Here is a 15,485-nt window from a genome sequence, read left to right as displayed (position 1 = left end):
TTTTTCTTTAAATATATTTTGTCAAAAAATGTGTGAACACAGTTTTTTTGTTTGTTTTAATGTCTTCCTTGAAAATGCTGAAACTCTCAGTACATTATCATTTTAACCTCATTTGCACAGTGCTGGACACATTTTGCATTTCAAGTAATGATTTGCTGTTTGTGGGTTTCGGGTCACATTTCAACCTGCAGAGCCCATCTGTCACTTCTGCAAATATTTGGAAAAGATATTAATCAGCTAGATGTTTTTTTGTCAATAGTTGACGCTCTGAGTTTGATCTGAGGGGAGTTTTTATCTGAGAAGAGAGAAAAAAGTGTGAAGAAAGTTCTCAGCTACTTGTTTTGGTCTCCTCATTTTACTTGCTAATCAGCTGATCTTCACAGTAGATATGCAATTAAGCAAGTTAACAAAATCTGTTAATTTTTACACATCCAGTCAGTGCTTTGCCCACCACTTAATTATGACGATAAATTACTTTCTTGATTACCATCCTGCTCCTTTGATTTACACTAGCTTTTAAAACAGAGGACATGAATAATGCAACATACAGAATATTAAAAAAAACTCTCCCCTGACTTTGCCAATAGTGTATTTCAACAGAAAAATTAAGTTTACCTTATCCAGGCTTTCTATTATTTTGTAGCATCTGAGTCGCAGATAAAGTAGGATATTTATGCGTTTGATTAGAGGGTTGTGTTTTGGCTCGTGACGAGTCGAGGCCAGCTGGAAAGCGGAGGTAATGGCGCTCGTAGAATATGGAGACGCCATCAGAGGACGGCAGGATCAGCCAACAGAGCACAAACAAACTGTGGCTCCTCAAACAACAGACAAGTCGGCTGCTCCGCCCCCACTCTCATTACGAGCTGTGCCAGGCCTTTTGTTTCCATCAAAGCGTTTCTTGAGCGGTTGTTATAAACGGACAGGAAAGAGGCCAGATGTGAAACATTGTGCCCTCGATCGCTGCTTAAAATAGATTGTCCTCACATGCTGTAGTGTTGCTTTTAATCCTGTAGTCATGGCAGTTGGGTCTTATTTTCTTTTGAGAGCCAGTTTGTGTTTTTCTTTTCAGGGGTTCGGGAAAAAAAAACACCAAAAGAGGTCTTCAAATTTAGCTCGCCCATTCTTTGTAGGTTGTTTTTGTTTGTTTTGTTTGAATAATCCGTTTGTCTTTTTGGCAGGGGGGTCCACAGAGAGGACATGCGAGGCGAGCCCGTCGGAGCAGCTGAAGGGATCTGCAGAGAGGACGGAGGAAGAGCCACAACCAGTCCCTCCCCATCCTCCCTTAGTGGTTGACCACCAACGACTTTCGGTAAATATTCCTACTAATCAGTTACTTTCCTCATAAATGCTGTATCAATAGGTACATGAAATTCTCAGTCTGAAGGCTGCTTCGGTTTTGAGGTCATTGTTCAACATTTTTTCTGCACATTTTGGCAACTAAAGAAAGAAAAAGATAAAATGAACGAAGGCTGAATTTCATTTAGCTGCTTAAGTTTCAGGGTTACGGTCACACTGTCACGGCTTAGTGGGACGCTTGATTTTAATGGAGGCATCATTATTCATAACATCTGTGCTTTTCCTACCAGAACAAGTGAATGTATGATAGGACTCTGCGATCTGACAAAAAAAATCAAAAAATCGCAATCATTTTAGTTATTTTAACATAGAAAACTAAACTAATTTTATATATATATATATATATATATATATATATATATATATATATATATATATATATATATAATAAACATTCACAAAATACGCCAGTCTATGAAGTGCAAATCTAATATACAGTATGTCTTTGTCCATACATGCAGCAGCACAACAAAGAAAAAAAAGAATATAAAAGATCTCTATAATGAGCCCTCCTCCAAAAAGGTTAAATATTTCCACCACTTTCATCAAGTATACTCTCCCATCTGCTTATAGGAAATACAAAAAAAATCTTTAAAAAAGTCCCACTGATGTTATTCTCCATATCAGCACTTATTGAATCCCTATTGTCCAATCAAACTACTAACTGTAAGAATGTATCCTCTGAATTGTTCAGTGTGGTTTCAAAGTTATAAAAACATCACCTATAAAAAAAAATCTTATTTCTTGCACCGCTAGAAAAGCCGTAAGTGCCCACAGATTGGAGTCTGTCACAAGACAGCATCAATTTAGTGGATTATGTTTATATTGGTGCATCTTTTCAAGTTTATTTGAATAGGAAACTGTTATTGGTTATTTATTCAATGTAAATCCTTTTATCCTTTTGCAAGACTGCAGCGCTGTGAAATAGAAGTTTGTTTCTCACAATGCATCCTTTACATCTTGAAAGAAAGGCTTATTTTTTTTCGAGTGCACGGCGTGATAGATGGCAATTTACAGACTCTTTCAGATGATATTTGTTTTAAAGATTTTCAACCTGGTTGTTGTTCACGTCTCTGCGCCTTGTTGGGTTTTTTTTTTCCTTTGTCGTGTTACAGAAGCGTTTGTTAGAAAACCCCCCCCTCATTGCCGCTCTAGTGCTACAGCATTATCTAACCCCTCCAAGACTTGAGCTGTTTAAAACCCCGGTGCGTGCCCCGTCACCATCTTGCCTGATTTTCCACGCTCATCATTCTAATTCAGACCATGAAGGATGTAACAGCTGGGGTGATTTGGGTGTTGTGTGCTGACTGTGGATTGGAGATTTAACAGGTACTGTGATCTGTATCAAAGCAATGATCTGCTAACAGGAGGGAGAACATCCTTAAAGGGAAAACGCAGTCGCACAGAATATCCACGGTCATTTGTTATGATCGTGATCACTTTATGTATTCAGTTATTTTAGGAATCGGCGTTGATGTGTTGCAGCACTCGAAGAACATTTGTAGCACGTTCCACAAATAATTAAACACATTCAGTAATTAAGCAAAATGTATTGTGGACGATCTTAGAGATGGAAAACCCAAAAGTTACAGTGTAGCTGGAAATTAAACCCTTTTTTATGTCTTATATGTAAAGGCGGTAAAGAGAGGGTCGATATTTTTCAGCACAAATAAACATCCCCACATCCCATCAGTAAATAAGAAGCAGTGTTGAGCCAGCTGTGGCAAACTGTCACATTTTGCAACTGACTAATTAGACTGTGATTATGGAAAAGAGGAGCTATAATCTAAAAAATGTTACCAATATGTTTTTGTTTTTGTGGTATCTGAGTTCATGCGGGTGCTTGTTTAAATGCTGGCGGTGTTTATTTTTAATGTTTTCTCCTCCCGTCTGTAACAGAGACAGATGCTGTTTATTTCTGTACTCTAGATCGGTCACTTATTGCTTCCTGTGGACTGCTGAATCACTTTTTGTTGACAGACATAAAAAGGATAGTTTGGATTTTTTGCAGTGGGGTTGTATGGGGTACTCATGAGGGGTTGACGGATATTGGTTTTTTTTTTTCAGGGCCAATACTGATTATTAGTAGTTAATGAGGTGGATAACCTCATATTTGGAACATTTTTGCATTTAGAATAAAAATGAAAATCTTTCTGTTGACATTTAGAATTTGGATTATAACCAACACAAAACTCTGTTTAAATGCTTTTAGCAGATATTTAATCAAAACTGAGACTTTCAGCATCAAAACAGAAAGTTTAGAAAATGTAGTCAAAAAATAAGTAAATAAAAATAGCTCACTGAGGTTTTACAAAGCAAAAGTTTCTCCCATGCTGACACTTTTTTCTCTTAATTAATTAATGTTAGCGGCGATCATTAAAATAAGAAGCAGATACAGATAATCTGCAAAACGCCAAATATCGGCCCCAATAATCAGTCAGGTTGATTATCTGTGGACCCCGATACTCATCAATAGTCAGTGTATTACACACAGTAGATGTCGGTCATCATGCCCCAGTTTGGAGAAGCAGGCAGAGTTATTACCACAGAAGCTGTGGAGGGGGCTGCAACAAAACATATTTTAGCCACCTACAAATATCAAAATCAATTTCATGCTGCGTTCAATTACTCTTTGGATGGTCCCATTTCCTGAGTTGGGAAGTTGCTTGTCTGACTTTGTTGTGTTCGTGAGCTTTAAGTTGAAATGTGGAAACGACATGGTTAATGCTGTATTTGCTGCTCAGAACATTTAAAGTGCACCTTAATAACAGTATGAAGCTTTATATTACAAAGTGATTATCCAGGACTTGTTGCTCCCTAAAACCAGTAACATTTTTAGCCAACTTCCCGAGTTGTTTTGACTTGAGGAGGATTTCAAATAATTTTCCTAGTCAGAGACTCATTTTTCCAATTTTTCCAACACCACATGAATGCAGGGTAAGTGTCCGCTATATTTAGAATATGATTAACTCTTAGGGCCCATTTAAATATTACACACATTCGTATTGCTCTGCGCACAAAATGCACTTTTCAAAATCAAGGTTTAAAACATATTATACATTAAAATTATTTTCAACTTTCATTGAGTTAATTTTTCAACAAACATCAGCCGTAATCATAAATGTCAAATTTTAATCCTTTTAATGCCAGGTTTTATGATGCTACTATGTTGTTAGATGAAGAAAAAAAAAAGAATTATTTTCAATAAAACTACATGCAGAATAGATTTTTATTTATTGATTGATTTTATTATCACAGCCTGGGATATGTCAATCATTAGATTTTCTTCAATAATAAATATAGTAAAAATGTTGTCTTTAGGTGGAAAATTGTAAAAATTAAATTTCAACAGCAAAAGCCCATAATGGCAGAAAATACAATGCATATTTTTATGCTTTGATGGCTGTAGGATCAAAAATTGCAGTTTGAATGGGTTTCAATGGAGCATTTTTTTCACTTAACAGTATGAATCTAAGAATTTTCTTCCAAGTGGCATTAAAAATGTTTAATGAAATTTTAACTTTCCTTAAGCTGTAGGAGCCCTGAAAAACTGATAATGATTTTTTTTTTCTTGAATATGATTTATTGCTCCCCAAATTTAGCTGTACATTGCTTAGCTTCTGTGTCAATACTCAAGGCTGCTTCTCCAAATTAGGGGCGTGCTGACTAACTTCTGCTGTAAGTAATAAACTGACTTTGGATAAGTACTCTATACTATCGCTTTAATATGCAAAAGCAGCAGAATTAAAAAGCCAGTGTGTGTCCTGAGTGATCACACTCAGCTGGTGGCTTTGACGGCTAACAGCTCATGTTATCTGTAGTGAGCCAGCAGAGGAACTCCACCCTGTCACATGCTCGTCTCAGAAACCGTCTGCATTTGGCTTTAATTCACCCCTTTGTCCTCCTTTTATTCTGTAGCTTCCAAATTTAGAGCATGTTAAACCGGACCGGTGTCCGGATAATTAGAAGTCCGCCATTATTTGAACAGACGGCAGCACATACATTAGACTTTTGTGTGTGTGTGTGTGTGTGTGTGTGTGTATAATGGGACTCGAGGTGTGGAGGATGTGGAAACTCAATCATGGATGACGAGCCTTAAGCTTCCTCCAGATCCATAGGTCGGCTCTGGAGACGATGCTGTCACACTGCCCTTCTCAGATGGATAAATTCGGAGGCTTATCCCTCCTTTCCATTCACCCTGTGGTCATGCCACTCTCTTTTTCCTCCCTTTTCATCTCCCCCTTTAACCATCAATTCTGTATCCGTGCTTTCTGAGAAGGGAGGGAGCCAATTACAGTGGCAGACCATTTTCACATCCCTCAATCAACAGGTGGTGCTCCTGCGACATTTTGAGGCAAACAAGGTTATGACTCAAACATGAGCTTCTCAATGCCTCACTACATCCGCCAACTTGCTCCAGGATGTGTTTGAGTAACAGCAAGCATATGAAGCAGCTTTTTTTTGTTGCACAGTCACGCTAGGGTCCCACCTAATACCCCAAGTGTAAATTGGAGCCTCGGCTCAGTGGGCTCCCCTGACAGCACTTCTCACTGATCGGGTGTGTGTGTGTGGGGGGGGGTTGCTTGGTTTTAGGGTGCTCTGTGTAGTGTAATTGATGTAAAAGAAGTGTCCTTCTGACATGTGCTTACTTCTTTCCCTCCATGCGCCGAAGTGACATCCAGCTATCAAGCCATTATCTAGTGGCTTTTACCCGCGTCCCATGGGGATGATGGGGATGGCGGGGTGCACACTCTGTCTTGCCAAACCTGACTCCATCTTTCAAACTGATTGACAGGCTTTTTAGTCGGCCTGATCTCGGCGCCTCAACTGGCTGCCCCCATGAACAGCCACACGCAGCACTAATCTGGAGGTTTATTTGTTGGCGGGGTGGGGGGGTAGGGGAGGGGAGAGGAGATATCTTAAAGAAACAGATCGTGAAAAGAGGGGACTGTGAATAATTGCTTTTTCATCCCCGGCTTACGGAACAAATTGAATATCCGGTGCGCAGGATGAGAGTCACCATTTAAGCAGATATTTGCTGGCAGGGTTGGGGACTGGCACGCTGCCTGATGTGTATTAGGGCCCGCAGTGAGTGTCGCACTGTTCCTTTTCTCTTCCTTCAGCCATTGATTGCAGAGGGCTGATTATTTCTGACTTTCAACTTGATGGAAGTGGCTCTGAAATCTCCCTGGAATTTAAGAGTGTTACGAGTTTGTTAATGCACCATGCACTCAAAGCCTGTAGGACAGAGATTATTATTAGTAGTCGTAGCATGATTTTCACAGTCATGAAAAATCTGCAAAAGTCATGGAATTTGTAAATGGCATTTCCCAAGCCTGGAAAAAGTTTGGGAAAACAGCTAGTGTGGTGGCTGCAATAGAAATAAAGCTACAAATGTTTAAACATAACATCACTCAGTGGAAACACTGTCATCTCACAATTGTGTTTTATCAACATTTTGAAAGTATCGCTAAAGTTTTGCTCAAATCTGTAATGGAAACCCAACTTTTTCTTACATTTGCTTTCTATTCCACAAGTTGATGAATTAAGGGATTTAGAAGGAGGCTCATGTTATCAGGTTTTGCTGCATTTCCATCACCTGACTGCTTAAAGGGACAGTTCACCCCAAATTCAATAATAATAATAATTCAATGCCCCTCACGAAGCCTAAATAAAAAACAAAGGGCTTAAAAAATGGTGTGACATGTCTTCTCCTTTTTGCACCACCCCTTCCCCTCTCATAAATAACACAGTCTCTAAGTTAGATTTAAATATTCAGTTCTAATCCTGTTCTTAATTTATCATTTTTTAAATAATAAACATTTAACAAACCTATTATTTGTTCATGAAAACAAATCAATAAGAAGTATCGATGATCATTTCAGAGGATGTACGGCCTTTAAAACTGACCCCAGAGTCACAGAGATTTATCAGTAAAATATATTTGAACCCTTTAGTGGTGTTATTTCTCTGTCGTGGCTCAGAGTTTTGCTCTGATTCACTTAGTAAAATCAAGTTCTGTTATTGCCAGTTTGGCTGAAATGCTGCTTGATGCTGTCTGGATCAAAATGAATTCCTCAGCATGAATAAATAGGTCCTGAGGCTCGCTTCTCTAACTACTCCAAAACGTCTCTTATTGTCAGCTGTTTTCTTTCATCAATAATCACACACTTGTCCACAGATGGACTGGAAGAAGTGCTGCTGATGATTGCAGATGAGAATTCAGTAACAAGGAATCCAATCTGGCCCGGCAATTTTTCCTCCATCTCACCAAGAACACACAGATTATCGTCTGCTCTGCTGTTTTTCTTCAGCAGCTGCCGAGAAAGAGCTAGTGTCTCTAGTCGCTGGCACAGTATGGAGTCTTTTGGCTTGATGTGTAGCTATTACAGCATGTCAGGATTTCCTGTTTTAGAGAAGCCTGTCAACAGAAATGGCCCCATTTCAGTTTGTCATCTTCCTTCGTTTTTAGCACTAATAACAGCAGGGGGGGGGGCCCTCTGGCGAAGTAGCCGTGCCACATGTCTGCTCAAAAGAGAACAGTTTAATCGTAGTGCTGGACCAGCGTTTGATTGTCAATAAAAATACATAGCGTCTGAAGTGGTTCTTTTGTTTTCATTCATTCCCACTGATGGTCTTGACAATGTGGCTATTTGCATGTAATTGCGCTTCCAAAGCTGCGCCTCTTGGCCATGCGTGTGTGAGGGCCGGCAGTGTCAACAGCTCACACAACATAAACATACCAGGCTCTTGTGTCTTCTTCGTGGTCTGCTTTAGTTTGCCCTCTTGCCAAGTGTTTCGGGTGATTGATTATGCCCCTGTGGCCTCATGCTTCCCACTCAACTCTTAGTTATGTAATCTGAAGTTTGCATTGTGTGGGACTTTGTACTCACGATTAGTTAGACAATAAATTAAGAGTTTTTTAAATGTTTTTATTGTACATATGTTGGTGGATATGATAGCAGTCAGCAGTTATTGGTCTACCACTGGAGGCAAAGGAAAAAAAAGATGTGCAACAGAACTGTTGATGAATTGGAAATGATGATGAATTATCCAACTGCATTACTTTATGGCCAGTTAGGAGGTGCAAATTGCGCAAATTGAAATTGCGAATATAAAATGAAATGTTTGCCTTCTCCTCAGTGTGAAAGAACTAGATGGCACTCAGCTTGGTGCTCAAAGGGCCAAAACAACACATTTGACAACCACAACAACGATGGCTAGTGTGTGTTAACCCTCTGAAACCTCAACTGACATCAGTTTTCTTGTGCTCGGTCAGATGGCTTTCACAAGCATTTGAACCTTTGAAATGTGAGCACATTGGTTTGATTCCTGTCAAAAACATTGGACAAAAGCAATCGGAAACTTGACATGAAAATTATCACATAATTTGGAAGAAATAAAGAAATGTATATTTAGAATTAGTGTAATTACATATTAAAAGTAAGCTTACAGAAAAAATATGATTATTATTTTTTTTTTGTTTTATTATTTTTTATATTTATTATTATATTATATATTAATTATTATTGTACATGTATTATTTGTATTATTATTATTATATATTTTTTATGTCATTGTCTGTTTTTCTTCTTGTAATTTTCTTCCCATTTTTGTGCATATTTCAGGATATTGATATTTAGTCATTTTTTTGCTAATTTTTGGATAATTTCTGGTTCAGTTATTCATTGCCTTTTTCCCCCTGTTTTTATGAGAAATCAATTCAATTTCCTTTTGCTTTGTCTGATTTTCTTACCCCTCTTCCTGCATGTTTCCTTTCTCTCTCAGCTCAGATTTAAATATAACACGGGCTGTGTCCTATAGTTAAAAGGAAAAATATGTATATTTGATTTTTGGTTGAACTGTCAGTTGAAAGAGCCTTGATGACAAAAATGTACTGCAGTGATTTAAGCAGCCGTAAATATTTAGATGTATCCAGTTTTCCCGGGCTGTACGTGTTTGTATATTCTGCAAACATATTCTCATAATGCATAACTGACGGTCTGAAATGCTTAGCGCTTGGTCAGCACATTTCACAGCTCAACACCCCTCCCTCCCCAACACACACACACACACACACACACACACACACACACACACACACACACACACACACACAAAAGTACACTCACAAAAGTACACTCACAAACACATTATTTGCACTACACATGTAAAGGACATTGCATCGATTAACCTTTATTTCCCTCGAGGTTTACCTTAAGTTTAACAATAGCTGTTCAATAGCCGGTCCTTTCTATAACCTTGACCTATTTATAACTTTTTTTGCCGTTGGTTTCCATGCATCTATTTTGAAAACATCAGGTAATTTGGCGGGGGTATGTCAAGGTGTGTTTGGGGTTATTTGTGTAAATTCAGTGCTGCAAGTTTCTCCTTCTTTATTACCGGGTTATATTGGATCTCTGCTGTCTGGAATCTCGAAAATATTAAAATTCTTTCCTGTAGCTTACTAGTCAAACATATTTTTTTCCTCATACTTATTGCTGTTATTGAATAGATTCATTTATTCTATGAAACTTTTCAGACCCAAACCTTGTCACTGAAAATGGAGGAGTGAAGGTTGCCTCATGATTTTTTACATTTATCATGATTCTTGTCCTGCCCTTGACTATCAAAAAGTGAGATTTGTGACAATAATTACATTCTGAATGGACGGTGTGGCTCAATCCGACAGTAATGCATTACATTCTTTGATATTTGGAGTTTATAATAATAATAATACATTTATTTAAATAGCACTTTTCAAAACACGACAATATCGTAACAAGACCTTACAGCAGATAAATGAGGCAAAGTAATAACAAAAATGTAAATGTTAACATCAAACTTTATAGAAAATGCTAGTAATAATAAAACAGAGTGATAAAACAAGCTGTTTAAACAGATACAAATGCATCTATATGCATACACCAGGCACACACAAGAAAATATTCAAATTACATATAAATATTATGCACATGGTAACACGGAAAGCCTGCAGAAACCAGTAACCACCCAGATCAGCCCTCAAAATATTTGAGTTTACTGACCAAAGCTGGTCAAGGTTTAGTTTTTACTCTGTCAGGAAACAAGCCCTGAATCTCTGAGCTCCACATTGATTTAAGACAGTTCTTTTATTGATTCTCACTCTGAAGTGAACACGGTAACAGTTTTATTTCCAGCTTGTTTATTTATAATGTTCCTTTTATTTCATGTGGTCTGAAAAGGTCTCTGTTTTCATGATGTGACGGCATCATCGATTAAGGCTCTGTCTCTGCATATATAGAGATGTTTATGAAAACTGACATTTTCCTCGTTTTTTGGCCTCTAGTTGAGTTTTTGCTGATTTATGAAAATGCCTTCTCAGTTTCAGAGTTTTCTGAACTCCAGTTGCTGTAGATCCGTCTTCAGATGGAGTGTTTGAGAAACGTTTACACGCATACTTTTTCTCAATCTGATTGATGATTTCAGGTCAACTGTTTTCATAGGATGTTCTCTAATACGATCTGGTGTTTACGTGCGCATGTAAACGCTGCAGCTGTGTGACATACGCAAAAATTCTGAATATAGTTCGACAAGGCTGTCCGCTCTCTCATCGACTATGAGACACACACAACTGACTCTTTTCACACACCGATAATCCTCGGTGTACTTGGCAACAGAAGCGGTTGCGTTTTCAAAAAATTGTACTCTGGAACTCAGTTTTAAAAGTTTAACATTTCATCCAAGATCCGTTGTAAACCGTGTAAACGCTCCTTCAGTTTGCGTGTGGACAACAGGCCAAAAAGTTGGGAGTTGTTTTCATTTGTCCAAAACATGTCTATACATGTAAGGCCTGTACGTGGTGAAATCTAGACTGAAGTTGACAGATATTGAAATACACAGAAATTCAACTTACATCAGATCTTAAAAAAGCAGAAAAAATGATCAGGCTACATGTAAAAAAAAAAATCAAGAGTAAACAAGTATTACCATCTTTAACCCTTAGGGCCAGCTTTATTTTTCACTTTTGTTGCTCTGTGCACAAAATCAAGCTTTAAAAAATGTCAAACAGTAGTATATTTACTGCTTTCACTGAGTTTATTGTTTAAACCTTGATCAGTCCTTATCATAAATATCAAATATTAATTTTCACGGGGAAAAAAAACAACACAAAAGATGAATTATTTTCAATACACCACATGCAAAATCGATTTTTTTTTAACAGCCTGGGGTGTGTCAGTGATTAGCAGCAGCATTGATTGTGACAGTGCACCTAGTTGAAATAGCATGTATTTTCTCCATATGCCAAATAATAAAATAATAAAAGTCCAGAATGACACCCACAAATAATACAGGGGTTACAGTTGTTTTCTGCTTTGATGGCTGTGGGATCAAAAATGTCAGTTTGAATGGGTTTCAATGGAGCATTTTTTGCACTTAACATTATGAATGTCACAATTTTGTTTCAACAGTGTGTTTTAGACTTACTGTAGAAGCTTAATTAAACAAATCTTGACAAATTTTGCGCCATATGCATGAGCACAGTCAAAATGATCAAATAAAATGACTCCCTAAGGGTTAAACAATGCCAGTGGATTAGGTGTATTGATATAATAAACCGTATAGTTGACAATAGATCCTGCACTAAGGACCCACAGCTTGATAATATAAACCTTCTCCTCCTCTAAACTGAAAAAAGAGGCTGCACAGCTATAAACTGGCTGGGAATTTGCCAGTGATTTGATGTTGGAAATAAAGCCAACCATTTAAGAAGAGTTGTCAACCGCAGCAGGGTTTTAACACGCCCAGCCAAAAGGAATGACCATTTCATTTTAATGTGCTGAGACCATGGTAATGCGATTTGTCATGATCGTCCCTGACCCTTATAACACCATCTATATTGCATTACCTGTGTGACCGAGTGCCCCGTAAGCCACATTATGTGCAACTGCAACCGATTTTTTTTTTTTTTTCCCTACGAACAAATCACCGTCCGCTCGAGCCACATCCACTCTCTGCTCTGATTAAAGGCATTCATGGTGTTCACGGTAACAAGCAAACCAGAATAATTCATAACTCATTCTTTTACAAGAAGAAGAAGTTAAAACAGGAAGAAGGGGACGGATTGTTCTCTTGGAGGCAGATATTGAAGGCTTAATAGTGTCCCTGGTGACGGTGACTGTTAGACTTCAAATCATTGTTCTTTTCCCCGCGCTGCCTGAAAACTCTTTTCTCTCCCTCACTGCTGAGGATGGCTCTTCATAAACACTCACACACAAAAAAAGACCCTTTACTGCATCACTTTCTCCTTCAGTCTGCACCTGTGACTGTTTACAGGTCGTCTGTTTGAAAACGTAACGCGCTTAATTATATTAGCATCAACATTTTGTCATTACGTAACAGCTACGTTAGAGTTTTTTGTTTGTTTGTTTTTTGGGAAGTATGTGAGACTGTGGGATGAGTTCACAGTGACATTTTACTAATTATGTTTAAATAGCAACTCAACACCACTAGAAATCATGTTTTCTGCACGAGGTTGAGTTTCCCACACTTACATAAACTTTATTTATATAGCACTTTTCGTACAAGAAATGCAGCCCAACATACTTCACAAGAAAGAAATTACGTGCACCACGTGCTTCACATGAAAAGACATAGAGGACTTAATAAAACCCGCATGTAAAAATAAAATAAGATTAGAATAAAATGCATCTTCACATGAACGAAACCCACTTTATAATACTAGTGTAAGTAAGTTAAAATAAGGATAAAAATAGAATGCATAACATAAGATGGAAAATAAGGTAAATAAAATAAAACCCACTGACATTATAAATAAAAATAAGGCAATGATGAGCTAGTAAAACCTAGTCAGTGTTCGGTGTATTAATACATATTTGGAAGAAGTATCAGTCATAAAGTCTGAGTCATTGCATTGTGTTGTAAATTATAACCTTCTGGTCGACACATCTTACATTTGTCATCACTGTTGCATTAATAAAAGATGATTGTGGTAAATTTTCGATGTAACTCTGTGAGAAAAAGTCTTTCTGAGCCAGTGGGCATCACCTGACCGGCGGTGTAATTCCACTTTTGCCCTATATGTAAAATTTGCATCAGAGGCTGGTGCATTTTACGAGGGGCTCGGTCTGAGTGTATTGTGTAGCTGCACAAAATATGATTGGCTTATGGTGTTCGAGGGCGGGGCTTAGCGATAGGTCAGTTGACATGGTTCATAGGTCAGAGGTTGAATACCAGAGCTGCGATTTCAGACCTTAATCCACTTTGCATGAATCCCCTCTGGTTTGTTCTGCTTATTTTTCCTCACTATTTATGAGAATTTAGTGTGTGTTGTTATGCTTTAGCAAAGCAATTAGATTTTGGTAAATGCCATTTAAACAGTATAATTGTCCGGTTAGGATTCTGCACAAATTATCAGTCGTGAGCATAAACCCAGTATTAATTAGTCATTACGCTGCAATAAATCCTGCAAGTTAACACCTGCAGAAAATGATCGGATCCTCTTTTCCCGGAGAGAAATTTTGCTACTAAAATAACTCCATGTGCCATTATTCTGTTTCATTTCCCCAAGCCACTGTCATCGCAAGCCCCGTTAGCTCCATCTGTGGTCCTGAGAAACACGGGGAAAGATAGAGATGTGAGTAAAGAAAAGGGAAGTGAGTGAAGACGGGGAGGGGGAGATGGAAGGGAGTTTAGAGGGGGGTGAGGTTAAATGGTCCATGTCAGTGGCAGTCTTTAACGCATGGGATTACTGCCCTTTTGTGTGCAGTGAGCTCACTCAATCAGCGAGCCCCCGTGTAAGACACACTCTCGCCATTTACCCCACACTGTCACAGGCGTCCTGATCAGGCTGACAGAGGCTGGGGGGAAGTACAACGCCGCAATCAGCTGGCGAACAGTAAAGAGGAGAATAAATTGAGGGGACAGAGAGAGAGAGAGAGAGAGGGTGCAAGAAAAGACATGGGAAGAAAAGGTGAAAAAGTATTAGCTGATGAAGAGGAAAGCTTCTATAAAAACACTGAAATATGCAAAAGGTGAGATGATAAAGGAGAGAAGGTGCACTATAAAGCCGTGAAATGCACTTAAAGCAGGAGAAACATAATGAAAAATGGAAAGAATTGCAGCGGATGAAAGGAAGGTCGGAGATGTGTCTTAGAGAGACATTTTCCTGTTATTATGCATATGTGAGATGGGTTGTAATGATGCTAATTAAAGCTTTTATGCATGTGTTGTTAAAATAGGCATCTATCCGCGATGTGCTCCATTTGGTCCTCTTTTTACGAGCCCTCGTGGCTGGTTGAAACCTGAGAACTCCCTTCGTGTTAGACCTGTATTATGAAAAAAAAGCACAAAAAGGAATCCAATAAAATATACCCAATAAGGAGACAGCGCTTTTTGAAGGGATGATCGTTATCACTTTGCATGAATTGTGAATATTTTAGAGATTGGTAGTGTTCTTAACTTCTGTGTGCACACTTTATTTGCCATGGGAGCTGCAGTTATTAGATTGGCCAGGTGGAGGTTTTTATGTCAAAGGCACATTACCGGTGAATCCTCCTACACTGCCAGATTAAGTTATGGGACTGTGAATATTTGAAAGGTATTATCTACTCAATTACAAGTCATGTTTCCGGGCTATTGAGTTCAGTATGATAAGCACCCCTGTGGAAGTCAAAGCAGCAAAGTGTGGGAAATGCTTTCAGTGACAGAATACAAGTGAGATTTGAAAAGTTTTCTCCTCTTTTCTTCATATTCACTCATTTTAAACTTATGTTAACCCTTTTAAAACATCACACGTCATGACCTTAGGTCACTTTACCTGATGTGCTGTGCAAACTTACACTGTATGAATGAATGAATGAAGTCTTTTATTTTAGTGTCATGTCACGTTGTGGCCCATCCCCAAAGAGATTATATGACACCTTTATAAGAAAGAGAACAAAGATCCATAATGCATATTTCATTAAAGCTTAGCTTCTGGTATTGCATATTGCATAACTGCTAAAAAACAAAACAAAACAACTATGTATATATATATATATATAAGATAAGATAATCCTTTATTAGTCCCACAGTGGGGAAATTCTAGTGTTACAGCAGCTATGAGGTAAAGTATAACCAGCAAAAGA

General features: G+C 38.2%; 1 protein-coding gene across 1 annotated transcript in view; it reads left to right on the top strand.

Moving 5' to 3' along the window:
* The window catches only part of atad2b (ATPase family AAA domain containing 2B), a 115,105-nt gene that overhangs the window by 81,668 nt on the left and 17,952 nt on the right, over positions 1-15,485 (top strand). The window contains exon 26 of the mRNA XM_042503446.2: positions 1,179-1,309. Coding sequence (XP_042359380.2) covers positions 1,179-1,309 — 131 coding nt within the window. The remainder of the gene's footprint in view (positions 1-1,178; positions 1,310-15,485) is intronic.

The sequence above is a fragment of the Plectropomus leopardus genome, chromosome 16, assembly GCF_026936395.1.
Source record: "Plectropomus leopardus strain MGB_pleo_1.0 chromosome 16, ASM2693639v1, whole genome shotgun sequence".
In the NCBI taxonomy this organism is placed as follows: Eukaryota; Metazoa; Chordata; class Actinopteri; order Perciformes; family Serranidae; genus Plectropomus; species Plectropomus leopardus.
Note: the sequence above shows the minus strand (reverse complement) of the source record. Positions and strands in the feature narration are given on the sequence as shown.